At 47.6% G+C, this 27,192-nt stretch overlaps 2 protein-coding genes across 2 annotated transcripts in view; one reads left to right on the top strand and one right to left on the bottom strand.

Annotated features, from left to right (window-relative positions):
- The first annotated feature begins 730 nt into the window (after nt 1-730).
- On the top strand, nt 731-26,831 carry POM121C (POM121 transmembrane nucleoporin C). The gene is made up of 13 exons (XM_059037223.2): nt 731-1,383; nt 2,331-2,546; nt 2,845-3,003; nt 4,824-4,904; nt 6,828-6,999; nt 18,438-18,529; nt 19,174-19,247; nt 19,681-19,805; nt 19,920-20,022; nt 20,271-20,447; nt 21,342-23,012; nt 24,133-24,255; nt 24,611-26,831. Exons 1-13 carry the CDS (start codon nt 815-817, stop codon nt 24,706-24,708), a joined length of 3,660 nt encoding a protein of 1,219 aa, XP_058893206.1. The 5' UTR covers nt 731-814; the 3' UTR covers nt 24,709-26,831.
- Nucleotides 26,099-27,192, bottom strand: part of NSUN5 (NOP2/Sun RNA methyltransferase 5) — a 40,436-nt gene continuing 39,342 nt past the window's right edge. The window contains exon 10 of the mRNA XM_059037236.2: nt 26,099-27,160. Within this exon, the coding sequence (XP_058893219.1) occupies nt 27,046-27,160 (115 nt within the window). The 3' untranslated portion in view covers nt 26,099-27,045. The remainder of the gene's footprint in view (nt 27,161-27,192) is intronic.

Below are 27,192 nucleotides of genomic sequence, written 5' to 3'. Positions count from 1 at the left end.
CACCATAATCTAATTTTTAAACATTTTTGTCTCTGCCAAAAGTAAACTCTACCCTTCAGCAGTCACTCTCCATCCCCCGACGCCCGGCACACTCCCCGGACCTAGACAAACACTAATCTACTTTCTCAGGCCACCAAACTTAACAAAGGTAAATTGATCACAAATCCTAAAAATCTACCCGATTCTGGAGCATAATATGAAATTTGGTAGATAATTGCCCCCCTTTATCAGTGTGTACTGCAGAAACGCAAACTTCTATTGCAGCTTCAGGTCTGAGCTGCAGTTTATTAGACTATTAGGCAGTTTGATCAGGAATTTATTAGTACCAGATCCACATTTAATGAGGGTGGATAGTGTGGGGTGGTCTTGATTTTTACTATTGCTGTTGAAGTCAACTCCCTTTAGCAGTTTATACTTTGGCAGAAAACAGAGTAACTGAAAAAACTCGCAGCTTCAGGTAGCAATTGTGAAAGTGCCTGATAATCTCTTCTAGGGTGTTTAGCCCCCTAGAAAATAAGCATTACGTGAGCAGTCGCTTTCCGGAACTTTTATTTCTAACGCGATTCTTCCAAGAGGCTCACCTCTGGACGGGTGCTGTGCGGGTGTACACGCGGGACAAGAATCACAACTCAGCGTTTAGCGAGGCGGCATTTTCTGAAATGGGTCGTGTCTAGCGCGTCGCCAGAGAGTATCTTTTCCCTTCGCTGTCGCGCGTCCGAGTCGCGTGCGCAGTGACGTAGTCGGCGCGCGGTGACGCGCGCGCGGCGCGGTGCACGCTGGGATATTTAAGTCTTCTCCGCGGCGCGGAGCCGCGATGTCTCCGGCGGCTTCGGCGGCTGGAGGAGGCGACCGACGGCGGCCGTTAGCGAGTGTCAGGGCCGGCCGGGGCCGGGGCTGGGGCTGCGGCGGGCCGGCCGGGGTGGCGCTTCTCGTCTTGTCGCTGCTCGGCCTCCTGCTGTACCTGGTGCCGGCGGCGGCTGCGCTGGCCTGGCTGGCTGTGGGGGCTACCGCGGCCTGGTGGGGACTGAGCCGCGAGCCCCGGGGTTCGCGCGCCTTCTCGCTGGTTCGGAACGCCAGGCGTCAGCGAACACTGCTCTCCTCGCCTCCGGCCAAGTCGGCAGTAAACGGAAATCTTCTAGAGCCGCGGAACCTGCTGGAAGGACCCGACCCCGCTGAACTGCTCCTCTTGGGCAGTTACCTGGGCAAGCCCGGCCCCCCGCAGCCTGCCTCCGCCCCGGAGAGCAGGGACCTGCGGGAGAGGCCGGGCCGACGCCCACCCGCCCGCACCGCGCCGCCCGCTCAGTCAGCGCATCCCCGTGGCGTTCAAGTTCACCCCTTCCTCCCCACTCCTCTCCTCCGATCCTCTAGGAGGCCTTCCCACCGGTAAGATAACCCTGCTCTTTCCAACACTCTCCTCTCTGTCGACGGGCTTTGAATTGAGGACTTTACTTTCAAATACGATTTTCTTTTTTCATTAAGTCCAAAGTGGATTCTGTGTCGTTCGTCATCTTAAACACCTTCATGCGTGTCAGTCGTCTCCTTCCCCCCTTTACCCTTTGGAATGAGATACGATGCCACAGCTGTTCCCTTCTTTTTAGTTCTTAAACCTGTCTGAATTTTCATGCAGTATAGATTTAGCAGAATACTTGATACACCATTAAGTATCCCTACTTCTAGTGAAAATGGCTTTATCTTTCGAGTGTAGTCATAGAGTATGTTTTGTTAGATATTTTTTCTTTGGACCACTAAGAGAAATTCTGTGGTTAGCCGAACTCAGAGGTGTTCCCAGGAAACACCTCTTTGACTGATAAAACTTGGTAGATAAAGATGATCAAATCAAAGAGACAGTTTCATTTAGTCCCAATAGCTCAGTGATACAGAGAATACAAAAATTTGGTGAAAATATTAGATTCTTGAAAAGTACATTTATTTGAGAAGATGAATGTTTAGGTGTTATTAGATGTTAAAAATGTTTAACTTTGAGTGTATGTTACTGGTGGATCAGCATAAAAGAGTGAAGCATTCTTGAAAAGTTTCTCCCTACACATCCTGACACACACTTTTCTTCCATCGTAGTTTACTTGTGTGGGCAAGGTTTTCAATTTCCCTCTCAAATTGTTGAAGTGCATTGTAGGGACAGCTGTTAAGCAGCTGTCACTTTCTGCCCTTAGATGAAATGGGGGAAAGTTGCCATAAAAATACCATGTGTTCTTTGTTGCTTAGAAAGAGGTTTAAACTCTTTGGAAAATATCTGAACCCACGTGGTTCTTTAGTCATTTAAATTTTCTGACACTCCTTTAAGCTTCTTTGGTATCTCCCATTCTTCACAGGGATTGTGGGGCTTTATCACATCGGTTTGTAATAACGCCTCGAAGAAGATATCCAATTCAACAGACCCAATATTCCTTGCTGGGGGTACTTCCCACAGTGTGCTGGAATGGTTATCACAAGAAGACTGTACTGTCTGCTCGTAATTCCAAAATGGTGTGCAGCCCAGTGACAGTGAGGATTGCCCCTCCGGATAGCAGATTGACTCGTTCTCCGATGTGAGTATTGTCGTTGGAAGAATAGACTCCTGTTTGTCCACTTTATTCTTTGGTTATTCCTGTGACAAAGCAGAAAAAGAAGTAGCTGCTTATTTGAATGAGAAATCCCAAATTCTAGTAATTGAACCATCTTTTTGTTTTGTTTGCCTTGGACTGTAGCTTTAATTGCAAAGGGCGATTTCTGTGAGTGTATAAATTATACTTGTTGGTTAGCTTCTGATGTCCAGTGACTGAAGTCTGTGCTATATGGCATGGTAATTAAAATATCTTGGTGCTGGAATCTTATCTTTCATTGTAGACGAGAGCAAATTATCAACTCAACACTGTCCTCACCATCAACTAGTGCCCCAGACCCATGTGCAAAGGAGACTGTACTGAATGCCCTCAAAGAGAGGAAGAAAAGGACAGTGGAGGAGGAAGACCAAATATTTGCTGATGGCCAGGAAAATAAAAGAAGGTAACAGTCCCAGCAGAGCAATAACAGGCCTCTCGGGTGGGCTCCCGGGATTTGTTGAAATATAGATCACTCTCCAAAAGATATAGAGGCCAGCTCCAGTTTGTGACCCTTAGTAGGTCCTGTTCTTTGGCTTTCATGGAAGAGCTTGGTAACAAGGGCTTTAATGCTGTTCATTTCCTAAGACACATGTTAGATAAATTTTGTAATTTACCTTTTCCATGAGTGCTAGAGATACGCCAATAACTATTAGCCATGTTAGCCTCATACTTTTGATACAAACGTGTTAAACGTTTTATTTTTGAGAGAGCATGCTTAAAGTCTTCCCCTCACAATCTCGTGTTGTTTAATTATTTGGGTAACCACCAGTTGCAGTATTGTGATTGTGCAGAGGAGAGTGCTTGGCAAAGAAAAGTGAGGACTAGGGTATGGTAGACTTATCAGTAATGAGAGTAAAACCAGTTTCATTATTTTGTTTTCAGTAACTTAATGAAAATGGGTGTTAAGGCTTTAACAGGCTGCAAAGGAGTCAGTTAAGAAGTCCAGTCATTTTTCTAATTCAATAAATTGAGTACCCACTATGTGTACAGCGGAGAGAGCTTTGAACAAGACAGAGTCCTCATGGGACTTGTTTGAGGAAAAGAGACCAAAAAATAAGGATAATAAAATAAGCAACATAATTATCAATTATAAGTGTATAGAGATAAAAAACAGAGTGATATAACAGAGGGTAATGAGAAGGGGGCTTCTTTATATAAGGTGGGCAATGAAGTGCTCTCTGAGGAGACAGTGAACCCCACACGTAAAATCATTGGCCCCATTACCTAGAGAAGATTGTTCATATCCTATAGGTTCAAAATTGGTCACCTTTGATGCTGTAGATGACAAAATTGATTAGGGAAATGTTAATCAGTGCAAGTGTATGTCTGTAACGGGAAGATCACGTAATCATGACTGGAGGTAGGATTGACAAGTGAGCAATTTGAGCTAATGTCAACTAGCTAAGTAGGAGTGGCAGCGGGTGGGGAGGTGTGGAGGTGGGAGAAGAAATAACAACTATTTTTATGGTGCAGATAGGTTTCTCATGTTCTGCAGGGTGGTAATTTTGCTTGACCCCAGTGAGCCTATAACTGAGGATTCTGTACTATCTTTCCCATGATGGGAATAAGCAATGGTTATGTGCACCATGCATAGGCCCTTCTTGTATGTGATATGTAAAGTTTTTCCTTAATAGACTTGCCATATTAACCTCTAGAGCACTATAGGATGTGTGGGTTAATCCCTAAAGGGTTGTTTTTTGTTTGTTTGTTTGTTTGTTTTTTGCGGTACGCGGGCCTCTCACCGCTGTGGGCCCCCCACCCCGGTGCGGAGCGCAGGCTCCGGACGCGCAGGCGCAGCGGCCATGGCTCACGGGCCCAGCCGCTCCGCGGCACGTGGGATCCTCCCGGACCGGGGCACGAACCCGCGTCCCCTGCATTGGCAGGAGGACTCCCAACCACCGCGCAACCAGGGAAGCCCTAAAGGGTTGTTTTTGTTTTCAGTTTGAGGATGGTGGGATGTTAAATTTGTGATTCTGATACTTTGGTGAGAAGTTAGCAAATAATTGATACACCTGACGAGTTCAAAAGGTCTTGAAGTATTTTCATACTTTTCTTATTACCTGGACGCTCTTAGCATAAATTTACCTTTTGGAATCTTTGGAGTTGAAGCATCCCTCTTCTTGTCTAGCATGGAACGTATGCTCCATAGGAATAGTATAGGGTCCCAAGAATATGGGAAAGAAAAGTAACTTCATTTAATTGAGAGTTTTTTTATTTGTCTAGGCGCCATGATAGCAGTGGGAGCGGACATTCAGCATTTGAGCCCCTGGTGGCCAATGGAGTCCCTGCTTCTTTTGTGCCTAAGTAAGTGAGAATCCATGGGTGAGATATAGACTGTTTGGGAAAAGGGAATTATCAGAGTTATTGTCCTGTAGACTTTCTTTGCTTTTTTGCATTGCTTTATTAGTTCAGGTTCAAATCTTTGAAGTCAGAAAGGAACATTTTGATTAACTTGCCACAATAACTATCTTCTAATTCCTTTTAATATGTTTTCATTAATATGGATAAAACACACTAAGGCTAAGAGGGTTTATAAATATATTTAATAACCAAGTATATAAACAGAAAGATCACAAGTTTTATGCAATGGATAAAATGCAACAATATGAAATTTAAGATAAATATTAAATCTCTACATTTGAGTTTAAATACATTTGAGGAGGAACTGGCTGGGAGGAAAAGTGGCCAGGAAATATGTGTGAAAAGCCTTGTGGTAATGTATATGCTTAATTTGAGTCAGCAGTGTGATATGGCTGCCCAAAAAGCTAATGTGCTCCTAGTCTGTGCTGATAGAAGAACAAAGACTAAAATGAGGCCAGTGGGTGGTAATCTTGCTCCTCTTAGCTCTTCTCAGATTGTCTGTGGAGTGAGTGTGTTTGGTTTGGTGTACTACACTGTAAGGATGTACACAAACTGAAATTCATTCTGAGTGGAGCAGCTAAGATGTTATGGGCTGGTGGTGGGTAAGGCAGTTTTGAAGGGGTATGAATACTAGCCCAGAGAAGAAAAATCTCAAGGAGAATAAGGAAATTTGGATAATGGTCTCCAAAATATGGAAGGACTGTCATGTGAAAAAAAGAAAAACAATTTGCTCAGTTTGGCTCCAAATAGTATCCATGGGTGAAAGTTAGAGGAAATACATTTTCATCCAGTATAAGAATAAACTGATCTGTGGTTGAGTATCATAACAGGGGTTGGATGACTTACTCTACAGGAAAGATGTACAGGGAATTTCTGTTTCAGTTGGAAGCTGAGAAAAAATGGTTGGTTTCTCTTAACTCTGATTTGTGTGTGTGTGTGTGTGTGTGTGTGTGTGTGTGTGTGTGTATGTGTATGTGGTACACGGGCCTCTCACTGCTGTGGCCTCTCCCACTGCGGAGCACAGGCTCCGGAAGCACAGGCCCAGCGGCCATGGCTCACGGGCCCAGCTGTTCCACGGCATGTGGGATCTTCCCGGACCAGGGCACGAACCTGTGTCCCCTGCATCGGCAGGTGGACTCTCAATCACTGCGCCACCAGGGAAGCCCTGATTTTTTTAAAAACAGTTTTATTGAGGTATAATTGGCAAATAATAAACTGCCTGTTTAAAGTGTACAATTTGATAAGTTTTGACTTGCATACACCTGTGAAACCATCACTACAGTCAAGATAATGAATGTAAACATCACCTCCAAAAGTTTCCCCATGCCCCTTAGTAATACCTCCCTCCATCCTGTCCCCATCTCCAGGTATCTGCTAATCTGTTTTCTGTCACTGTAGATTAGTGTGCATTTTCTAGAATATTATATCAGTGGACTCATATATTTGATTTTTAAAATATTTGGCTTGCTCTTTCTGACTGTCAGATATGTTTAGCCAAATTGTTAATAATAAAATTAAGAGCATTATGCTCTTTTATTAAGTTTTTATTTTTTTAAGAAAGATTTTGTGTCCATGGACAAAGCCTTAAAAGAATGTCTTTAGGGCTTCCCTGGTGGCGCAGTGGTTGAGAGTCCGCCTGCCGATGCAGGGGACACGGGTTCGTGCCCCGGTCTGGGAGGATCCCGCATGCCGCGGAGCGGCTGGGCCCGTGAGCCATGGCCACTGAGCCTGCGCATCCTGAGCCTGTGCTCCGCAACAGGAGAGGCCACAACAGTGAGAGGCCTGCGTACTGCAAAAAAAAAAAAAAAAAAAAAAAAAAGAATGTCTTTAATAATACATCTAACTATCTTTTCCCCTTTTTATTAGGCCTGGGTCTCTGAAGAGAGGTCTTAATTTCCAGAGCTCAGATGATCACTCGAATAAGAGATCCCGCACCTCTTCTATGAGCTCCTTGACAAGCACGTACACAGGTGGCATCCCTAGCTCCAGCCGCAATGCCATTACCAGTTCTTACAGTTCTACTCGAGGTCTCTCTCAGGTACATTTGTCTTGCGCTGTGGGAGAAATGGGTTCTTAGCATTAATTAATCGATCAGCCAATGTTTACTACCTGGTTATCTGTAGATACCTTCTATCTGTCAGATATTGGGATTACCATTAACAGAAGATACAAACCTTTGAGTGTTAACTATAGACCAGTGGAACAGAATAGAAAGCCCAAAAAGTAAAGCAATCATATGTGGAAACCTGATACAAGACAGAGGCATTATTACAGATAAATGGGCAAAGGACGAATAATTCAGTAAATGATACTAATTTAATCAAAAGGTAGATTGAGTCCAGATTGCATTGGATCATAAAAGAAATTTATCCTATAGGCATTGAGAATTTAATGAAAGTTTTTAAAATAAGAAGTGGTTGTAATTCTTTTTTAGAAAGAGGATGTAGTATAACCTAGGGAACAGAGCAAGCTTTGCTACCAGACAGGTGTGGGTTCCAGTCTTGGCTCTGACCCCTAGTAGCTCTGGGGCCTTGGGCAAGTAAATCACTTAAACTCTCTTTGTCTCATTTTTAAATCATTATTGTAAAGACTGAAGGTAGTGTTTGAAAAGTACCCATTACAGTGCCTGTTAATAAGTGGGTACCCAATATATAGTAGCTAGGAAAAAATAAAGCATGTGTGGAGGAAGATTTTTGAGGGGAGAAAAATTTTGAGATAAGTTAATCAATCCAGAAGGCTCTTACAGTAATATAAATGAAAGATGAGTTTGATAGGTGAGGAATAGTATTTAATTTGTGTCTCTTATGAGTGAGTTCGAGCAGCTTTTCATATGCAGTACTAGAGAAACATATTCCAAATGAACTAAAGGTTTAAATGTAAAATAGAAACCATAAAAATAAATCTTTGCAAAAGCAGGCTTCTCGGAATTCCCTGGTTGTCCAATGGTTAGGACTCGGTGCTTTCACTGCTGGGGGCCCTGGGTTGGATCCCTGGTGGGGGAACTAAGGTCTCACAAGCCGTGCAACCCGCAGCAAAAAAAAAAAAGGATGCTAGTGGGAGCATCAGTTGGTACAGTTCCCTAGAGAGCAGTGTGGCCACTGTTATTAGCATTAGAGATGCACATGCCCTTTGATCCAGCAGGTTTACTTTTAGGAATTAACCCTACACATGTACTCAAAGACATATATAAGGATGTTGATTGTAGCATTATTTTTGCAGAAGCTTGGAAACAACGTAAACATACCTTTTTAGGGGGCTGGTTGAATGACTTACAGTATTTCCGTAAGTTGAAATACTGTGTAACTGTTAAAAAACAGTAAGGCAGCTTTAATAGGCACTGATGTGAATGAGCTCAAAATATTGTATTTAAAAAGCATGGTGCAGAACTGTGTGTATAGTGTCCTCTATTCATGCTTCTGCTTTCTTTAATCTTTTGATGTGCATAGAATAATGTTGACAGGATATATTAGAAACTGTAATAACTATTGGATAGGAAGGAAACTTTTTACTGAATTCTTGTTGGAATTTGTAACATGTGCTACAATATTACCTTTCCTGGTTTCAGAATTTTTTTTAAGTATAGATAACTGTTAAGTAAAAATTCCCCTGTCCTGGCTATCTCAGTGTCCATCCCATAGGTACCTATTGTTAACATTCCTACTATATATGCAAACAGATGATACACAAGATTTCTGGTCTGTTTAACAAAATGGAATCATAGCATATATGGTTTCTCTGCATCTTTTTAAATCATTATATATTGCATAGCATTCCATGTCATGTAATCTATCTAATGGTTGTTTTAAAATTAGAGTATAGGGCTTCCCTGGTGGCGCAGTGGTTGAGAATCCACCTGCCAATGCAGGGATCACGGGTTCGTGCCCCGGTCCGGGAAGATCCCACATGCCGCGGAGCGGCTGGGCCCGTGAGCCATGGCCGCTGAGGCTGCGCGTCCGCAGCCTGTGTTCCGTCCGCAACGGGAGAGGCCACAACAGTGAGAGGCCCGCGTACCACAAAAAAAAAAAAAAAAAATTAGAGTATAATGTGCAGAAAAACAAATACAGATATACAGCTCCATGTAACCACCACCCAGGTCAAGTAATAAATCATTTTCAATGTGCAGAAGCCCCTCTCATACCCACTCACAGTCACTACTTCTTCCCTCCTTCCTTCCTCAATATTAGCATCATATATAGTTTTCCCTGTTTTTGAATTTTATATAAATGGAAACAGAATATGCTTTCTTTTGTGTTTGGCTTCTTTCATTCAACATTTTACTTGTGAGATTCATTCATGTTGTTGCATGTGGTCGTAGGTCTTTCATTTTCATTGCTGAATACTGTTCCATTATATGAATATACCACAATTAATTTATCCATTCTACCACTGGACATTTGAGTTTCCAGTTGGGAGCTGTTATGTGTAATGCTGCTATGGACATTCTTATATGTCTTTTTTTTTTTTAATTTAAGCATAGTTGATTTACAATGTTGTGTTAATTACTGCTACATAGCAAAGTGATGATTATACATACATATACATCCTTTTTTTAAAAAAATTCTTCTTATGGTTTATCATAGAATATTGAATATAGTTCTCTGTGCTCTACAGTAGGATCTTGTTGTTTATCCATCCTGTATATAAAAGCTTCCATCTGCTAACTTCAACCTCCCACTCCATCCCTCCCCCAACCTCCTCCCCCTTGGCAACCACCAGTCTGTTCTCTGTGATTCTGTTTCTGTTTCATAGATAGGTTCATTTGTGTCATATTTTAGATTCCACATGTAAGTGGTATCATATGGTATTTGTCTTTCTGACTTCACTTTGTATGATAATCTCTAGTTGCATCCATGTTGCTGCAAATGGTATTATTTCGTTCTTTTTTATGGTTGAGTAATATTCCATTGTATATATGTACCACATCTTCTTTATCCATTCATCTGTTGATGGACATTTACGTTGTTTCCATGTCTTGGCTGTTGTGAATAGTGCTGCTTTGTATAAGTTTTTTTTTTTCCCCCGTACTGCACAGTTTGTGGGGTCTTAGTTTCCTGTCCAGATACCAAACCTGTGCCCCCTGCACTGGAAGCGCAGAGTCCTAACCACTGGACCACCAGTGGCCTAGGGTTATTTATTCCCTGTATAATTCTTTTTAAGGTGATGTTTCAGTTGATTCTCCTACCAGTGCAGTATGAGATTTTGTTCCTGCATTTATACATCTTCACTAACACTTGGTGTTGCCTGTCTCTTTAATTACCCATTCAGTGAGTGTGAAGTAGTATTTCATTGTGGTCTTAATTTGTATTTCTCTGATTAATAATGAAATAGAGGTGTGAACTGTTCATTGGCCATTTGTATGTCCTTTTTTATGAAGGGCCTGTTCAAGTTTCTTGGCTCTTTTCTATTAGGTTGTCTGTCTTTTTCTTACTGATTTATGTAAGGTCTTTATATTCTAGATACAAGGTCTCTGTGAATTATATGTGTTGCAACAAGTAAGTGTCCTGCTCTTTGGCTCACCGTTTCATTCTTTTCACCCTTTTCACTTATGGTTAGTGTATTTTGTGTACTGTTGAGGAAGTCTTGGCCTCCCTAAGGTCATGATGATATTCTCTTATGCCACCTTCTAGAAGCTTTATTATCTTTCCTTTTTACATTTAGATCTATAATCCTCTTGAAATTGATTTTTGTGTATGATGTAAGGTAGGGGTCAAAATTAGTCTTTTTCAATCTAAATATCCATTTGACTCAACACCGTTTATTGAAAGGCCCATCCTTTTCCTATTGCTCTGCAGCACCACCTTTGTCATAATTTGTGTCAGTATATCTGTAGATCCATTTCTGTTGATAGATTCTGTTTTGTTGCACAGGTCTGTTTTTCTGCCCCGTGCCACACAGTCTTTAAGTTATCTAGTAGAGTAAGTCATCCAACTTTCTCATTTCTCTCATTCCTCTTCAGAATTGTCTTGGATCTTGGCCCTTTGCATTTCTATATATTTTTATCATCTTGACAATTTCCACACCAGAAAATTTGCTAAGATATTGATTGGGATTGCTGTTAATCTACCAATTATTTTGGAGAGAGTTGACGTTTACAATATTGAATCTTCCAGTCCATGCACATGGGGTAGTCTTCAGTTATTTACATCAACTTTAACTTATGTGTGCAGTGGTTTTACATATTTTTTATTACATTTATTCCTAGGTACGTGTTTTTGATGTTATTATAAATAGCATATTAGAAATTTGTTATTGATGTATAGTAATACAACTGATTTTTGTATTCAGAAAATTTGCTAAATTCTGAATATTCATCTGTATATTCTTTAGGACTTTTGTATGTACATCATGTTGTCTACAATAATAACAGTTTTTTTCTTTCTTTTTAATTCTAGTATTTTTTCTTAGATTTTTAGAAATTAATTTTTAAAATTTATTTATTTTTGGCTGTGTTGGGTCTTTGTTGCTGCGTGCGGGCTTTCTCTAGTTGCTGCGAGTGGGGGCTACTCTTCGTTTTGGTACACGGGCTTCTCATTGCATTGGTTTTTCTTGTTGCGGAGCATGGGCTCTAGGCACACGGGCTTCAGTAGGTGTGGCACGTGGGCTCAGTAGGGGTGGCTCGTGGGCTCCAGAGCGCAGGCTCAGTAGTTGTGGCACACGGGCTTAGTTGCTCCGCGGCATGTGGGATCTTCCTGGACCAGGGCTCGAACCTATGTCCCCTGCATTGGCAGGCGGATTCTTAACCACTGCACCACCAGGGAAGTCCTTGAATATTATCTTCTTACATACTTTTTTGTTGTTTTGTTTTACTGTCAGACATTGGGGGGGGGGGGGACAATGACTTGAAGCTCTGAGTGATGGTATCTTCCTCCAGAGAGGTTTGTCTTTTGCCTCTGGCAGGCAGCTAGGATAGGGACTGATTACCCCTGTATAGTTGGAATTGACATGATTCTGAGTTGGCTGTCAGTTCTTGTGAGGGCTGGTTTATTTCTGATTTGCCCTGTGCCCTACTATGTAGCCTTTGGGATTCCAACCAAAAGCCTAAGGTGTATATTAGGGCCCCTCTTCTTTGGAAAGCCCTGAATTCTGGTTTTTGTCTTCCCAGCCCTACAGGGCTGCCAAAAGCTTTTCTCAGCCTCTCAACTGCAGCTTTTACTTTTGGAATGGGCAGTCGCCCTGAGGCTCCTCTTCTCTGTCTTACCTCCACAGTGTCTCACTGCCTTGGTATTTCTCCATACCACCATACCTTCAAACATGTATTTTATATTTTCTTCAGCATTTTTTATTTGTCCTCCACAGCAGGGATGGTCTGAAACAACAGTCAATATGTAATAACCTATAATGGAAAAGAATCTGAAAAAGAATGTATACACACACATATATGTATGTATAACTGAATCACTTTGCTATACACCTGAAACATTATAAATCAACTGTATATCAGTAAAAAATAAATAAATGGTGCTTATGCATTAAAAAAAAAACCAAACAAATCCATAGCCTGAAACATGGTCAGATTTTGTTTTTAAGTACCCTCACCCCTGGTAGAGCCTATGACCTACGGCAAGTAATATACTCACTGACACTAATGGCTTCTGGGTGTTTTATTGTAAGTAGTTACCAGTCCCCTGTTTGTGTGTGATATTTGAATATATAATACTCTCAGAAGGAGAAGTTCTAGAACGGAGAGCATAGTGTACTTTCAGTTTTGTTCATAATTATCTTTGAAATGGTCCATGGCATGAGTTATTTTAAATTATCAGGAAAGTAAGGAAGTCTTTGGAAGCGGAGATTAGAGTAATATGAAAGTTCTTTATGTTGAAATTTCTCTTTCAAAGAAATGTGTACTGAAGCAGTAAACATCCTCAGTAGTCAATATAGATGACAGCCCTTCTATTTGGTGCAAGTGGTAGTAGAGATATTTGACTTAATTGTATTATTCCAGAGGAGCGGTAGTATATAGCCAACCCACAGCTGCCCAAACTAAAAGTTCTAGCTTTGATATTATAAAATCATTACAAATATTAGACTGGTGCCAATTAGAGAAAGTGAACTGTCCTTAGATCTTGTTGTGCATGACATTGATATCTTCATAAGTCTTATATAAGACTTGTCATTTTCCAAAGTAGGAATAGTAACCCTGGCCTTCAAAACCTCAAAACCCTAGCTTGCATTTCTGACCTTGTCCCTTATTATTCCTTTACATATACCCTATATTGAAGCCAAAGCAGCATATTTGTTTTCTTGTAAGAGCACCTAATTCCTTCCTGCTTTGTTTCCTTTTCTTGTTCTGTTCTCCATCCGGAATCATGTGTCCATCCTACTGCAAGCCTATAAAGTTTGTCCTTCTTCTGGTGTTTTTGTCAGATTATGAAGGACCATCACAAATGTCACCTTCATCCTTTATTATTCTTGTGACTGAACTCTGCATAATCTCTCTCTTCTTGGACTCCTTTTTAGAGACTTTGTTCATCTCTTGTCTATTGTAGTCAATTTGTGTACCATCCTGTCTCTTTTCTAGATTGTAAATTTCTTGATGATGGGAATGGTCTTGCTTATCCTTGTATTCTTTGTAAAGTATAAAGGATAGTACCTTTATGAAGTAGGAACTTGACAAAAATTGAATTACAGTGAAGAACTAAATTGACTGCTGGATACAGATTGTTTATTTTTATGACTTGCCTTGGTACAGCCTTTGCCCACTTTTCATTTGATATCTTTATTATGTTTATATGGAACTGCAAGACTTTCACTTTTACATGTTAAGGCTATTAGCTTACCACTTTAGTTGAATATATCTACCTTTTAATTTTGTTTCTAGTTATGTTTTTGCTTCATTTTGGAGTATTTTTGTTTCCTGTCGACGTACATTTTATTTCTAGTTTATGGAAACTTCACTGTGGTTGACAATTCAGGTGGTACAGAGTACAGAGCTGAGTCTCCTTCCCACACGGAGACATTTTTCTTTAGAGAGGTTTCAAGTCGTCCTATGACAGTCTGTCAGTTTTCTTTCCTTTGTTTCTGGAATAGAAAGTCTTTTCCCTACCCCAAGTTCTTTAAGAGCTCATTTGGTGTCTGTAAATAGTACTTTATGACACCGGGCTGTGTGTGCGCGCGGTCTGTGAGGCGGAGACGGAGCAGTTTCCTCCTGGGCTGTGTGTGCGCGGAGTCTGTGAGGCGGAGATGGAGCACTTTCCTCCTGGGCTGTGCGCGCGCAGAGTCTGTCAGGTGGAGATGGAGCAGTTTCCTCCTGGGCTGTGCGCGCACGGAGTCTGTGAGGCGGAGATGGAGCAGTTTCCTCCTGGGCTGTGTGTGCGCGGAGTCTGTGAGGCGGAGACGGAGCAGTTTCCTCCTGGCCTGTGCGCGCATGGAGTCTGTGAGGCGGAGATGGAGCAGTTTCCTCCTGGGCTGTGTGCGCGCGCAGAGTCTGTGAGGCGGAGATGGAGCAGTTTCCTCCTGGGCTGTGTGCGCGCGCAGAGTCTGTCAGGTGGAGATGGAGCAGTTTCCTCCTGGTCTGTGTGTGCGCGGAGTCTGTGAGGCGGAGATGGAGCAGTTTCCTCCTGGCCTGTGCGCGCATGGAGTCTGTGAGGCGGAGATGGAGCAGTTTCCTCCTGGGCTGTGTGCGCGCGCAGAGTCTGTGAGGCGGAGATGGAGCAGTTTCCTCCTGGGCTGTGTGCGCGCGCAGAGTCTGTCAGGTGGAGATGGAGCAGTTTCCTCCTGGGCTGTGCGCGCACGGAGTCTGTGAGGCGGAGACGGAGCAGTTTCCTCCTGGGCTGTGCGCGCACGGAGTCTGTGAGGCGGAGATGGAGCAGTTTCCTCCTGGGCTGTGTGCGCGCGCAGAGTCTGTGAGGCGGAGATGGAGCAGTTTCCTCCTGGGCTGTGCGCACGCGGAGTCTGTGAGGCGGAGATGGAGCAGTTTCCTCCTGGGCTGCGCACGCGCAGAGTCTGTGAGGCGGAGACGGAGCAGTTTCCTCCTGGGCTGTGCGCGCACGGAGTCTGTGAGGCGGAGATGGAGCAGTTTCCTCCTGGGCTGTGCGCGCGCGCGGAGTCTGTCAGGTGGAGACGAAGCAGTTTCCTCCTGGTCTGTGTGCGCGCGCAGAGTCTGTCAGGCGGAGACGGAGCAGTTTCCTCCTGGGCTGTGTGTGCGCGCAGAGTCTGTCAGGTGGAGACGGAGCAGTTTCCTCCTGGGCTGTGCGCTTGCGCAGAGTCTGTGAGGCGGAGATGGAGCACTTTCCTCCTGGGCTGTGCGCGTGCAGAGTCTGTGAGGTGGAGATGGAGCAGTTTCCTCCTGGGCTGTGCGCGCGCAGAGTCTGTGAGGCGGAGATGGAGCACTTTCCTCCTGGGCTGTGTGCGCGCGGAGTCTGTGAGGTGGAGATGGAGCAGTTTCCTCCTGGGCTGTGCGCGTGCAGAGTCTGTGAGGTGGAGATGGAGCAGTTTCCTCCTGGGCTGTGCGCGCGCAGAGTCTGTGAGGCGGAGATGGAGCACTTTCCTCCTGGGCTGTGCGCGCGCGGAGTCTGTGAGGCGGAGATGGAGCAGTTTCCTCCTGGGCTGTGTGCGCGCGCAGAGTCTGTGAGGCGGAGATGGAGCACTTTCCTCCTGGGCTGTGTGCGCGCGCGGAGTCTGTGAGGTGGAGATGGAACGGTTTCCTCCTGGGCTGTGCGTACGCGGAGTCTGTGAGGTGGAGATGGAGCAGTTTCCTCCTGGGCTGTGTGCGCGCGCGGAGTCTGTCAGGTGGAGATGGAGCGGTTTCCTCCCGGGCTGTGCGCGCGCGGAGTCTGTCAGGTGGAGATGGAGCGGTTTCCTCCTGGGCTGTGCGCGCGCGGAGTCTGTGAGGCGGAGATGGAGCAGTTTCCTCCTGGGCTGTGTGCGCGCGGAGTCTGTGAGGCGGAGATGGAGCAGTTTCCTCCTGCGCTGTGCGCTTGCGCAGAGTCTGTGAGGCGGAGATGGAGCAGTTTCTTCCCGGGCTGTGTGCGCGCGCAGAGTCTGTGAGGTGGAAATGGAGCACTTTCCTCCTGGGCTGTGTGTGCGCGCGGAGTCTGTCAGGTGGAGACGGAGCAGTTTCCTCCTGGGCTGTGTGCGCGCGCAGAGTCTGTGAGGTGGAAATGGAGCACTTTCCTCCTGGGCTGTGTGTGCGCGCGGAGTCTGTGAGGCGGAGATGGAGCAGTTTCCTCCTGGGCTGTGTGCGCGCGGAGTCTGTGAGGCGGAGATGGAGCAGTTTCCTCCTGCGCTGTGCGCTTGCGCAGAGTCTGTGAGGCGGAGATGGAGCAGTTTCTTCCCGGGCTGTGTGCGCGCGCAGAGTCTGTGAGGTGGAAATGGAGCAGTTTCCTCCTGGGCTGTGTGCGTGCGCAGAGTCTGTGAGGTGGAAATGGAGCAGTTTCCTCCTGCGCTGTGCGCTTGCGCAGAGTCTGTGAGGCGGAGATGGAGCAGTTTCCTCCTGCGCTGTGCGCTTGCGCAGAGTCTGTGAGGCGGAGATGGAGCAGTTTCCTCCTGGGCTGTGTGCGCGCGCGGAGTCTGTCAGGTGGAGATGGAGCAGTTTCCTCCTGGGCTGTGCGCGCGCAGAGTCTGTGAGGCGGAGATGGAGCACTTTCCTCCTGGGCTGTGTGTGCGCGCGGAGTCTGTGAGGCGGAGATGGAGCACTTTCCTCCTGGGCTGTGCGCGCGCGGAGTCTGTGAGGCGGAGATGGAGCAGTTTCCTCCTGGGCTGTGTGCGCGCGCGGAGTCTGTCAGGTGGAGATGGAGCAGTTTCCTCCCGGGCTGTGCGCGCGCGGAGTCTGTCAGGTGGAGATGGAGCGGTTTCCTCCTGGGCTGTGTGCGTGCGCAGAGTCTGTGAGGCGGAGATGGAGCAGTTTCTTCCCGGGCTGTGTGCGCACGCGGAGTCTGTGAGGCGGAGATGGAGCAGTTTCCTCCTCTAGTTGTTGAACCAGGTTGCCTTCCACCCTGGGTGAAGTTTAGAATCACCTTTTGGCACCTCGTTAAAAGTACAGGTGTGAGGCCTAAGCATTTGTTGTTTTTTCAGGTGGCTGTCTTTTCTCTTTATTTACCTGAGCATAACATAAAAAACTCTTACTGATTTCAGCTTTTTTCACAAGCTCATTCTGAGTCTTGGTTTCCTGACATTAGTCTTACGAAACTATTCTACAGCTTTACCACCTGTCTTTGATTTAAAACTCTCTTTACCTTTTTAAAATTTTTATTAAGCATTGTTGCCTCCCTGTTTGTGCTTATATGATGCAATTTTACTGAGTAAGAAATCACTAGAAGCTTCTCAATAGGAAAATGCCTATGGTGATAGTTCAGTATCTTTGTAAATAGGCCAGAGACAGTGAACCTATTTGCAGAGAGCTTGCTCTTTGTCAAGTACTTTGCTGCTAGGCCCCTTCGAAGGAGGCAGAGATGAAAACAGACTACCTTTGCTATCAGGGGACTCCACTTGGTGAAGAGACAGATGCATGGATAATTATAACAATAAATACCACTGATGCTGCAAAAGTCATAGATGTCATGATTGGGGTTTTTTGTTTTGTTTGGTTTGGTTTTTTTTGCGGTACGCGGGCCTCTCACGGCTGTGGCCCCTCCCATTGCGGAGCACAGGCTCCGGACGCGCAGGCTCAGCAGCCATGGCTCACGGGCTTAGTTGCTCCGCGGCATGTGGGAGCTTCCCGGACCGGGGCACGAACCCGTGTCCCCTGCATCGGCAGGCGGATTCTCAACCACTGCGCCACCAGGGAAGCCCTTTTATCGTATATTTTTAAAAAGTAAAGTTAATAAAGTAAAACTGAAAATTTAATGAGAGCAAAACTAAATCAGTTTACTGGCTTACCCTCATTGGAACAGTTTAATTTACTTTTATCATTTCCACAGACAATATAGAGTAAACGTGTATGCACATCATAGCTCTAAACCATCACTGGATGTGACAGTCCACTTTTTAACAAAATTTTATTTATTTTATTTTTGGCTGTGTTGGGTCTTCGTTTCTGCACGAGGGCTTTCTCTAGTTGCGGCGAGCAGGGGCCACTCTTCATCATGGTGCGCGGGCCTCTCACTATCGTGGCCTCTCTTGTTGCTGAGCACAGGCTCCAGACGCGCAGGCTCAGCAGTTGTGGCTCACGGGGCTAGTTGCTCCGTCGCATGTGGTATCTTCCCAGACCAGGGCTCGAACCTGTGTCCCCTGCATTAGCAGGCAGATTCTCAACCACTGCACCACCAGGGAAGCCCCAGTCCACTTTTTAATATACACCAAAAGTACATTCATTCCTTTATTATTTAGCGTTCCATTAGTTTTTCAGACTTTTTCTCCTGTAGTTAATACTGGCAATTGACTTTCTTTTCAGGAGCCTTCCTTCACAAAGAAATATTGTTTTTGTTACCTAAAAGGAGATTTTATATGCAGTGATGAATAGAACCACAACATTATATTAAAGGTCAGATGACAAACTATCAACTAGGGTCAGTCATGTTACTTCTGTTTGACTTTTAGGTGTGGAAGAGGAGTGGTCCCAGTTCATCTCCCTTCTCTAGCCCAGCCTCATCTCGCTCCCAGACACCAGAGAGGCCAGCGAAGAAAATAAGGTAATGCATTATTGTTTGCTGTGTGGATTAATGAGAGGTCAGGAAAAGAGGGACATTTACTTGGCTCTTAGGCTTTCTGCAACTCTGATTTGGAGGATCAAAGAAATTAACATCTAGAGGACAGTGAAGTGCCCACCTGAATTGCTCTCATCTCTTATAGTTCTTTTGTACCAACTGTAGAGGCCTCTGGCTCTCTTCCTCACACTGTAGCGTGAGTGACGGGGGTGCAAGAGTAGAGGCCACACAGAATAGAATGAACAGAGTGAGTGATGTCATCGGGCAGTGGACTTCATGTTTTTGACTCCAGCTGACCTTCTGGGTACCTACAGTCAAGTTGAATGTCACTCTGTTAGCGATCAGATCTGTGACTAGATCAGGAACTTTGTGGGTTGTGAGTAAGGTTTTGAAGATTATTGATTTGTGCTTGTTGTAAGACAAAGGTTTCTCCTTGGTTTCCATGAACTGCCTCCGTTCTTTTCTGTTCGAATTTTCTTTTGACTTCTTTTATTTTTTGTCCTGGCATACTGAGGTCTTATATCGTGATTGTTCTAGACCAGTTGGTAGGTAAGCAGGTACAAGAAGTTATCCAGTACTTTTTGTCAGCAAGTCTTTCTTAAACTTAATTCTGCCTTTTCCTCCTACAGAGAAGAGGAGCTTTCTCATCATTCTAGTTCTTCAACTCCATTGGTAACAGACAAGGAGTCGCAGGGAGAAAAGGGTAAGTTGATGAATGCACTAGAGTGGCTTTTGGTGGTGGAAGTGTTGAGCATTGCCTTGTGAAGGGCCTGTTAGATACAGAGATAGGAGTTTCTGTCCTTCAGAAATTTATAGTCAGGTAAGGGAGAAAGGTGACACAGACAGGTACAGTATAACGTGTGGTAACAGTGGGCTACAGATAAGCTTAGGTTGAGGTATCTGTGACCAATCCAGGTAATTATTGTCCAGCAAGCAGTTGTATACCTGCATTTGGAGCGATTCTGTCTTTATATCCTCTTGACTATATAATCTTGCAGATACCATCCAAGAGCCCAAATCATGGAAGATCGAATCTTTCAGAGACACCCAGTGAAAACTCAATGTTAAAAACGGGATAGACAAACCTACCCATATCTGGCAGAGAAGAGGAAGAAAACAAGTCTTTCTCTTTTTAGTTGCAGATAAAACCACATGGAAGAAACAGAACTCTTGGAATTCCCCATCAACACCTGGCGGCTCTGGGCAGCGTAAACGGAAGGTTCAGTTGCTGCCCTCCAGGCGAGGGGACCAGCTGACCTTGGTATGGTCTTATCCATCTACCTCTGCCCACCCCAGCTTAACTCTGTCTTAGAAAGGCTAAATATAGGATTCTTCCAGTTTCTCCTGATTGACAACTTCTTTTTCTCTTTGGTAGCCTCCACCTCCCCAGCTTGGTTATTCAATCACTGCTGAAGACTTAGACTTGGAAAAGAAAGCTTCTTTACAGTGGTTTAACAAGGTCTTGGAGGATAAGACTGGTAAGGAATGTAGATCAGTTGCACACCCCAGAGAGGGTTTGTTTCCTTTGGTTTTATTTTGGTCTTTCTCATCTGGGAAATCCATTTGGGTCCTCAGTGGAATCTGGAGAACAGTGAGCATTGAGATTGAAGGGAAGCCTTCCTAAATGGGTTGTACTGAGGCCCTGAACTCCCCGTCCTCCATGATATGCCACTGGAAAGAATTCCCAAACAAGGGAGGACAATGTCATCTTTTCTTTCTTCCCTAGATACTGCCTCAAGCTCTGTCACTGAGAACCCAGCTACCAGTCAGTCTTCTTTCACTTTTACCCCGCCTGCTGCTGGGGCTGCTTCGTCCCCAGCCTCGCTCCCAGCCCCAAGCACTAACCCACTCTTGGAGAGCTTGAAGAAGATGCAGAATCCCCCAGGCCTACCATCCCTCCCTGGTGAGTGAGAGAGCTTACTTTGGAGCACGTAATGACATCAGCCTTTGTTTAGGTGGAAGTAAAAGCACCGTGCCCTTCAGTTGCTGGAAATTGCTGTAAAGGTTGAACCTATTCTAACTTCCCAAACCTGAGCTGGTGCAAGCTTAAGAGCTTCAGCAATCTGTAATCAGGACATTTTAGGGAAGGGCTGCAACACTTAAAGCTGGGGAGGCAGCTCAGCTCTGGTAGTCAGCTCGCTCTTGATTTGAAACCCAGTCCCGCAGCTGCTCTGAGCCTTGTCTTCACCTGTAAAGGCAGAACAGTGCTCACCTCATGAGGCGTCCCTGAAGTATAAACCATCACATGGTTAAGGTGTCTTGTCACATGCTTGCTAGACCGCAGGCACAAGGTAATAGGCTTCCAAGGACCTGCTGGCTGTTCCAGCCCCTTGCCTTCTTGGCCCTGCATATATACACACTCCTCTACTGCACTTTATCATAGTGTAGAATATATTAGGTATTCAGCCTCTCCCAGGGCTCATGGGCAGAGACCATCTCATTCATGGTCATATGCTCTGTACTTAGCGCCTCGTGGGTGAATGTAATATAGTACACCTTTGTTAGATGAATAAGGTATATCTACATAATTAATTGGACTTGAGTTCAGGTAATTGGATTTTTCTTAGTTCCTACACATTTAACCCCCAACTGGGCCAAGTTTTATCCTCTTCTGTCTTTCTTATGACCTGTGAAGGGTAGAAATTATGAACACTTCCTTGACTTTCAGAATGAACAGTTTAAAGGCCTGTGATATAGATTTAGTCATAATTGTCGAATCCCTAGCACTGTGCTAGGCATTGAACAGTGCATCATGTTTGAGATGTTCCAAATTCACTTTCTCTGCTCTTCTTCCCAGAATCTGCTGGCGTGGCAACCACTGTGGCCCATTCGCCTCCGAAGACACCCAGCCCTCTGGGCTCTTCAGAGTCAGCACCCCTTCCAGGCACCTCCTCAGACTCCAAATCCACCACCACTTTCCTGGGGCTGACCCCGGCTCCTTCCCCAGGACCAGTCACTGATGCCACCCAGTCACCTCCAGACCCTCAGGCTGAGACATCTGCCAAATCCCAAGCCCCGTCCGCCCCGTCTCCCAGCCCCAAGCAGAGCCTTCTGTTTGGAATGCTGAGCACCCCACCTGCTAACCCTCCTGCCTCTGCGGCCCCTGCTGTGTCTTCAGCATCTCCCATGTTCAAGCCCATTTTTGTGGTCCCACCTAAAAGCGAGAACGAGGGCCCCTTGTGCTCTAGCCCTTCCAAGGTCACAGCCGCAGCATCTTCCAGCTCAGCCGTGCCCACGACGACCAGCAGCCCACCCCTCACTTTCAAGCCTATCTTTAGCAACATGGGGCCACCTGTATCTGTGCCCACGTTAACTCCCTTCTCCTTCAAGCAAACAGCTACTCCCGCCACCACCACGAGCGCCCCTCTCTTCAGTGGCCAGGCCGGCGCCACCTCTGCAGTGGTGTCCACGACCACAGCCAGCACCTCCGCAGACTCTGCTCCGAAGCCCGCGTTCAGCTTCGGCATGCGCACCGCGACCAGCACCCTGAGCAGCGTGACCAACACCACCGCGTCCACCTCCCAGCCCTTCCTCTTTGGGACTCCCCCTGCTTCCGGCGCCAGCTTCACCCCAGCCGTGGGCCCCATATTCCAATTTGGCAAGCCTCCCGCCATGCCCGCTTCGACAGCAGTCGCCACCTTTGGCGAGTCCCTTCCCAGTGCCGCCCAGACCGCCCCCAGCAGCAGCAGCAGCAGCAGCAGCAGCAGCAGCACGGCCAGCTTTAGCGGCTTTGGCAGCACGCTCACCGCCTCGGCCCCAGTCAGCAGCAGCCAGCCCGCGCCGACTTTCAGTAGCACCACCGCCCCAGCGTTCAACATTCCCTTCGGCTCGAGCGCCAAGCCGCCTCCCCCGTCCTACCCGGGAGCCAACCCCCAGCCCGCCTTCGGGGCTGCAGATGGGCAGCAGCAGGGGGCTGCCAAGTCAGCCCTCGTCCCCAGCTTCGGCAGCTCTTTCACCTTTGGAAACTCTGCAGCCCCGGCCCCGACTGCGGCTCCGGCGCCAGCCCCGGCCCAGCCTGCCTTTGGTGGCACCGCGCAGTCAGCCTTCGGTGGTCTGAAGGCCACAGCCTCTGCCTTCGGCACCCCTGCCAGCACCCAGCCGGCCTTTGGCAGCACCACGGCTGCCTTCTCCTTCGGTGCAGCCACCACCTCTGGCTTTGGAGCTACAACCCAGACCGCCAGCAGTGGGACCAGTAGCTCAGTGTTTGGCAGCACGACACCATCGCCCTTCACATTTGGGGGATCGGCGGCCCCAGCCGGCGGCGGGGGCTTTGGCATCAGTGCGGCCACCCCAGGCACCAGCTCTGCCTCTGGAGCGTTCAGCTTTGGAGCAGGACAGAGTGGGACCACTGGCAGCACGACCCCTTTCGGGGGAGGCTTGAGTCAGAACAGCTTGGGCGCGCCCAGCCAGAGCACACCCTTTGCCTTCAGCGTGGCCAGCGCGCCGGACAGCAAACCTGTGTTTGGAGGTAAGGTCGGGAGTCGACTTGGTCTGCCGGGCGGCGTCTGCTCTTGTGGAGCTTTACACTGTGGTAGTGAAGAAACAGGTATTAAGTGTGTAACTAGCATGTCAGGTAGCAATAGAGGAATGCCTTTCTGAGGAAGTAACAAATTTAACCTCCGAGACTGACAATTAGAGTTTGGGCTGTGGCTGGGGGGTGGTGTGTGTGAGGGCACCGCAGGGCCTGTTGCAAGTGGTCTCTTTGGAGCTGGGGAGAAGATGGAATGGGATCGCAGGCAGCTTTGAGGCTGGAAAAGCGTGCTTGTGAAGTTACAGTGAGGCCAGTCGGCACCGTTCGTTTTCCCCAGCATCATTCAGTTACGAGATACAGACCTAAAATAAGTGGTAGCCGGCAAGGCCCGCCTGTTGCAACTCACCAACCAAGTAAAGCACCAGGGGCGGTGGCCGGGAGGTCCTCTGAGGCTGAGGAAAAGCAGGAGCCGGAGTTGCAGCGGTGGCCGAGAGGGGAGACAGTGCGGTGCCTGCAGGGGAGGCGGGAGTGGGGAGAGAGACGGGGGCAAGGCCGGGCCCCAGGAAGCCAGAAACATGCCCGCCCCGGCGCGCCCCCTGCCCGGGAGAAGGAAGAGCCGGGAGAGCAGGCCACCCCCGCGGGGCTGGTGCTGACAGCGGCACTTAGTGAGGGCGGGGCGTTTGCTGGCAGCTGAGTCCCAGTGGGCCCCTGGGGGAGATCAGGGGACCCACCGGGTGGAGGGGAGGAGACGGCTGAACAAGGAGAAGAGGCATAACGCTTCTAGTCCTGGTGGAAGGGAGGTGACCCGGTCAGGCTAGAGGTGGCGGTCCACTGATGGTCATCCGCTGCTGTATCTGGTGGGCAAGGGAATTCAGAGGCCCTGCACCGTACGTGGTCAGAAGGCAACCGGAGGGGTTTGTCTCCACTGCGGCACAGCTGTTAGCAGGCTGGGAGGCCCACCTGGGGAACGCGTGTTAAGGCCTCCTTTCAGCGGGCTGAATGGGAGCTAAGGGGTCCCGTGGGGAAGGCCCTGCCGGGGAGCAGACCTCCCCACTAGGCTCATTCCCTCTGCTCACCGGCCTGGTTTCTACAGTTCTCTGCTGTCTCTTCATTCTAGGCACCTCCACACCCGCCTTTGGTCAGAACACCCCTGCCCCCGGGGTGGGCGCATCAGGCAGCAGCCTCTCCTTTGGGGCGTCCTCAACACCTGCCCAAGGCTTTGTCGGAGTTGGACCTTTCGGTAAGCGGCCAGTCTTCTTGTTGCCAGTGTGACCTGCGTATCTCCTCTCTGAAGAGGGGGTGGGGTGGGCTGGCAGCTCCGGCTCTCCGAGGCCCGTCTGGGAGTCCAGCGCAAGCCGGGTTTGGAGTTGGGCAGCAGAGATGAGAAGGAGCCAGACTGCTGGGACGCCAGGTAAAAATGCCTTCCTGGGCCTTGCTCCCAGCCTATCTGTGGTCTTGGGATTTTGCCTTTTTAATAAGCCCTCCCCCGGAAGAATTGCTAGAGCTTGGCGAGGCTTTCTCCCAGCACTCGGTGTTCTTTAGAGACTGCTCTCAGGTAGCAGCTACCCTGATGAGATCTTGTTGAATCTTTCCAGGATCGGCGGCCCCCTCCTTTTCCATTGGTGCGGGATCCAAGACCCCAGGGGCTCGACAGCGACTGCAGGCCCGAAGGCAGCACACCCGCAAGAAATAGCCTTTGCCCCTGTCCCCCACCCTTGCCCAAATCTGGACCTCAGCACCTGCTAGGAAGAGCCTCTGACCCTTTCAGTTCCATGACACAGACCTGCCCCAGACCTCTGGCTTCAGCCACCAGGGAGATGGTGGCAGCCCCAGGGGCTGTTTCCCTCTTCCAGGAAGCAGAAGCCTCAGGCCTCTCGAGGGAGGAGGGGGAGGCAGGATGTGGCAGGGCAGAAGCCTGTTACTACTTTACTTGAACAGTTCCACTGGTGAGGCTGGAGCGAACTAAAGAAACATCTGTACATATCGTCCACTGCCTTCCTTGACTCTCGTTTAGTGTATGAGCTTGGTCAGGCGGCCTCCCTTCCCGCCTTTTCCCTGAGAGCCATCTTTGCCAGAGGGCAGCAGGTAGATCCCTCACCCACTTGCATCTCTGATACGCATTTGATGGGATTGGGGGATGGATTATCCCTAAAACTTTACCTTGCTTGGCTTGGCTATAAAAAGTGGTTCTCCCCCTCTGGTCCCATTAGGGGGCTGTTTCCCCATCTCTTGCTGCTTCATCCCGTACTGGTTCCTTGCAGGATCGATTCCATTTAAAATGACCCTGACTCTCGCTCTGCCTTGGAGACCCCCAGTGGGTGCTGCTCCTGCTGTTCCACTTCTTCCTTCCAAGTCCCAGCCGGTGTTTCATCCCCGACCCTCTCTGCCAGTTTGGCCCCTAAAAGCTTGGTGGCTCAAGACTGTTAGCCTGGCAGGCCCAGGGGTGATACCTTCCCCAGGAGGGGGAAGCTCCTGGAGCAGGCAGGACTCCCCCGCTGCTTTCAGCTGCCTCCTCGCCCACCGTCCCCGTTGGCCTCATTGGGCTCGTCTGCCTCTCCGGGATTGTACGTCTAAAGCCTTGTCCTGTTACTTTGTCTGATGCTCATGTCTATTGCTCTTTGAATCGAGTTTGGAGGAAGAACTGAATTGTATGAGTGGCGGCATGTTGGTAGTGCCGGACTTAACTGTTTCTCAAGTTCCTGGGGCCTCGCTAATTGAATGTGGAAAGTAGCACCACTTTATGGCTACAAGTGCCGAGTCTTGAATTTTCAAATGGTGTTTTGACTTTAAGGGCTGGCAGCCCAAGGAGGATGGGTCTGAGGGGAAGCAAAGGCCTCTTCCCTCTGCTGTTTCTTTCCCACCTGCCTAACTTCACTGTAGGCTAGGCCACTTGTAGCATATGTTAGAAAACCTAAATTAATGAACCACATTTTAAAATTGTATCTTACTTCCTCCACCCCTTCCTTCCTTCTTCCTTGGTTCCAAAACCACAAACCCCAGGCCCAAAAACCTTGCTGCCATGCCCATCCTCTTTGGGAGAAGTATGAATGCGTGTGTCTAAATTAAAAGGAAAAATATTTAAACATTTTTTAACAAAATAAAAATTTATTTTTGTATTTAAGCTAAATTGCCTTTTAAATTCCTTCAAGCTTGGTTCATTGAGGTGGTTAAGTATAAATGCTATTGACTAGAAATTTAGCTGTATAGTTAAGTTATGCCGGTGTGAAGAGGCTCAAGTGCTGTCCCAGGCAGCTTTCCTGAGGGACTAGAGCTCCTTCTGGAAACACAAAATGTAATTCTTATTTTATAAATAATGTGATGTAGATGTCACTAGTCCCCCTCCCCTTGGTGTTGGTGAATGAGGGTGAATGTTGTGTGGCAGGGGACCGCGCCTCCCCGGCCCCAGGGAGAGCTCTGTTAGTGCTTAACCGTTGTGTGTGGAGCTGAGGAGGGGCCCGAGCCTCAGACGCCTGCTAGGATTGGAGCGGGGTGGGCGCGGGTCTCGAGATCAAGCTTCTGCCTATACCTGACATAAGGTAGCCCCTCTCGGCTTAGTACTCGCAGCTAGTTTACCTCAGTTCCACAGGCAGGACAGCTGGTCCAGGAGCCCCCCTGAAGCGGGCGTCCTGGCGCAGCCTGAGTGTGAGCGCGTGAGTGCGGGTGTGGACGTGTACGTGCACTGGACAGGGACGGGAGGCTGGGACTTTCCATTACAAATAAAAACTGAATTCCTGTGAGTCTAGTTGGAATTTTTAGTATGAACGTGAGATTGTTCTCCTTGCTTATGTCATTAAAAAAGAACTGTGATTTATCGTAGACCATGTCCTGCCTTTTGTTTTTGTGGGAAGCAGTGCGTCTCACCAGCAAGAACAGAGCCCAGGGAAGGGACCCACAGCGCAGGGATATCTGCTCTTTCCAGCCGGAGAAACGGGGTAAAAAGAGCCTTTGCAAACAAAACCGCTGCCTGGGGCTGAGGGCCCGAGACTAAACTTGCGGGGAGGACCTGAGGGGTCAAAGCTCCAGGCACCTGCTACATGCCAGGCTGCGAGCTGGGGGCGGCTGTTGCTTTTCGCCGCCTCTTCTTTCTCTTTGGGGCCGGGCTGGGTGTAACTTCTGGGGCTGATGCTTCAGCCTGTGAGACGGAGCTGCAAGAAAAGAAGAGTGAGTTAGATGTGTC

This window comes from Kogia breviceps, chromosome 14, assembly GCF_026419965.1.
Source record: "Kogia breviceps isolate mKogBre1 chromosome 14, mKogBre1 haplotype 1, whole genome shotgun sequence".
Classification (NCBI taxonomy): Eukaryota; Metazoa; Chordata; class Mammalia; order Artiodactyla; family Physeteridae; genus Kogia; species Kogia breviceps.
Note: the sequence above shows the minus strand (reverse complement) of the source record. Positions and strands in the feature narration are given on the sequence as shown.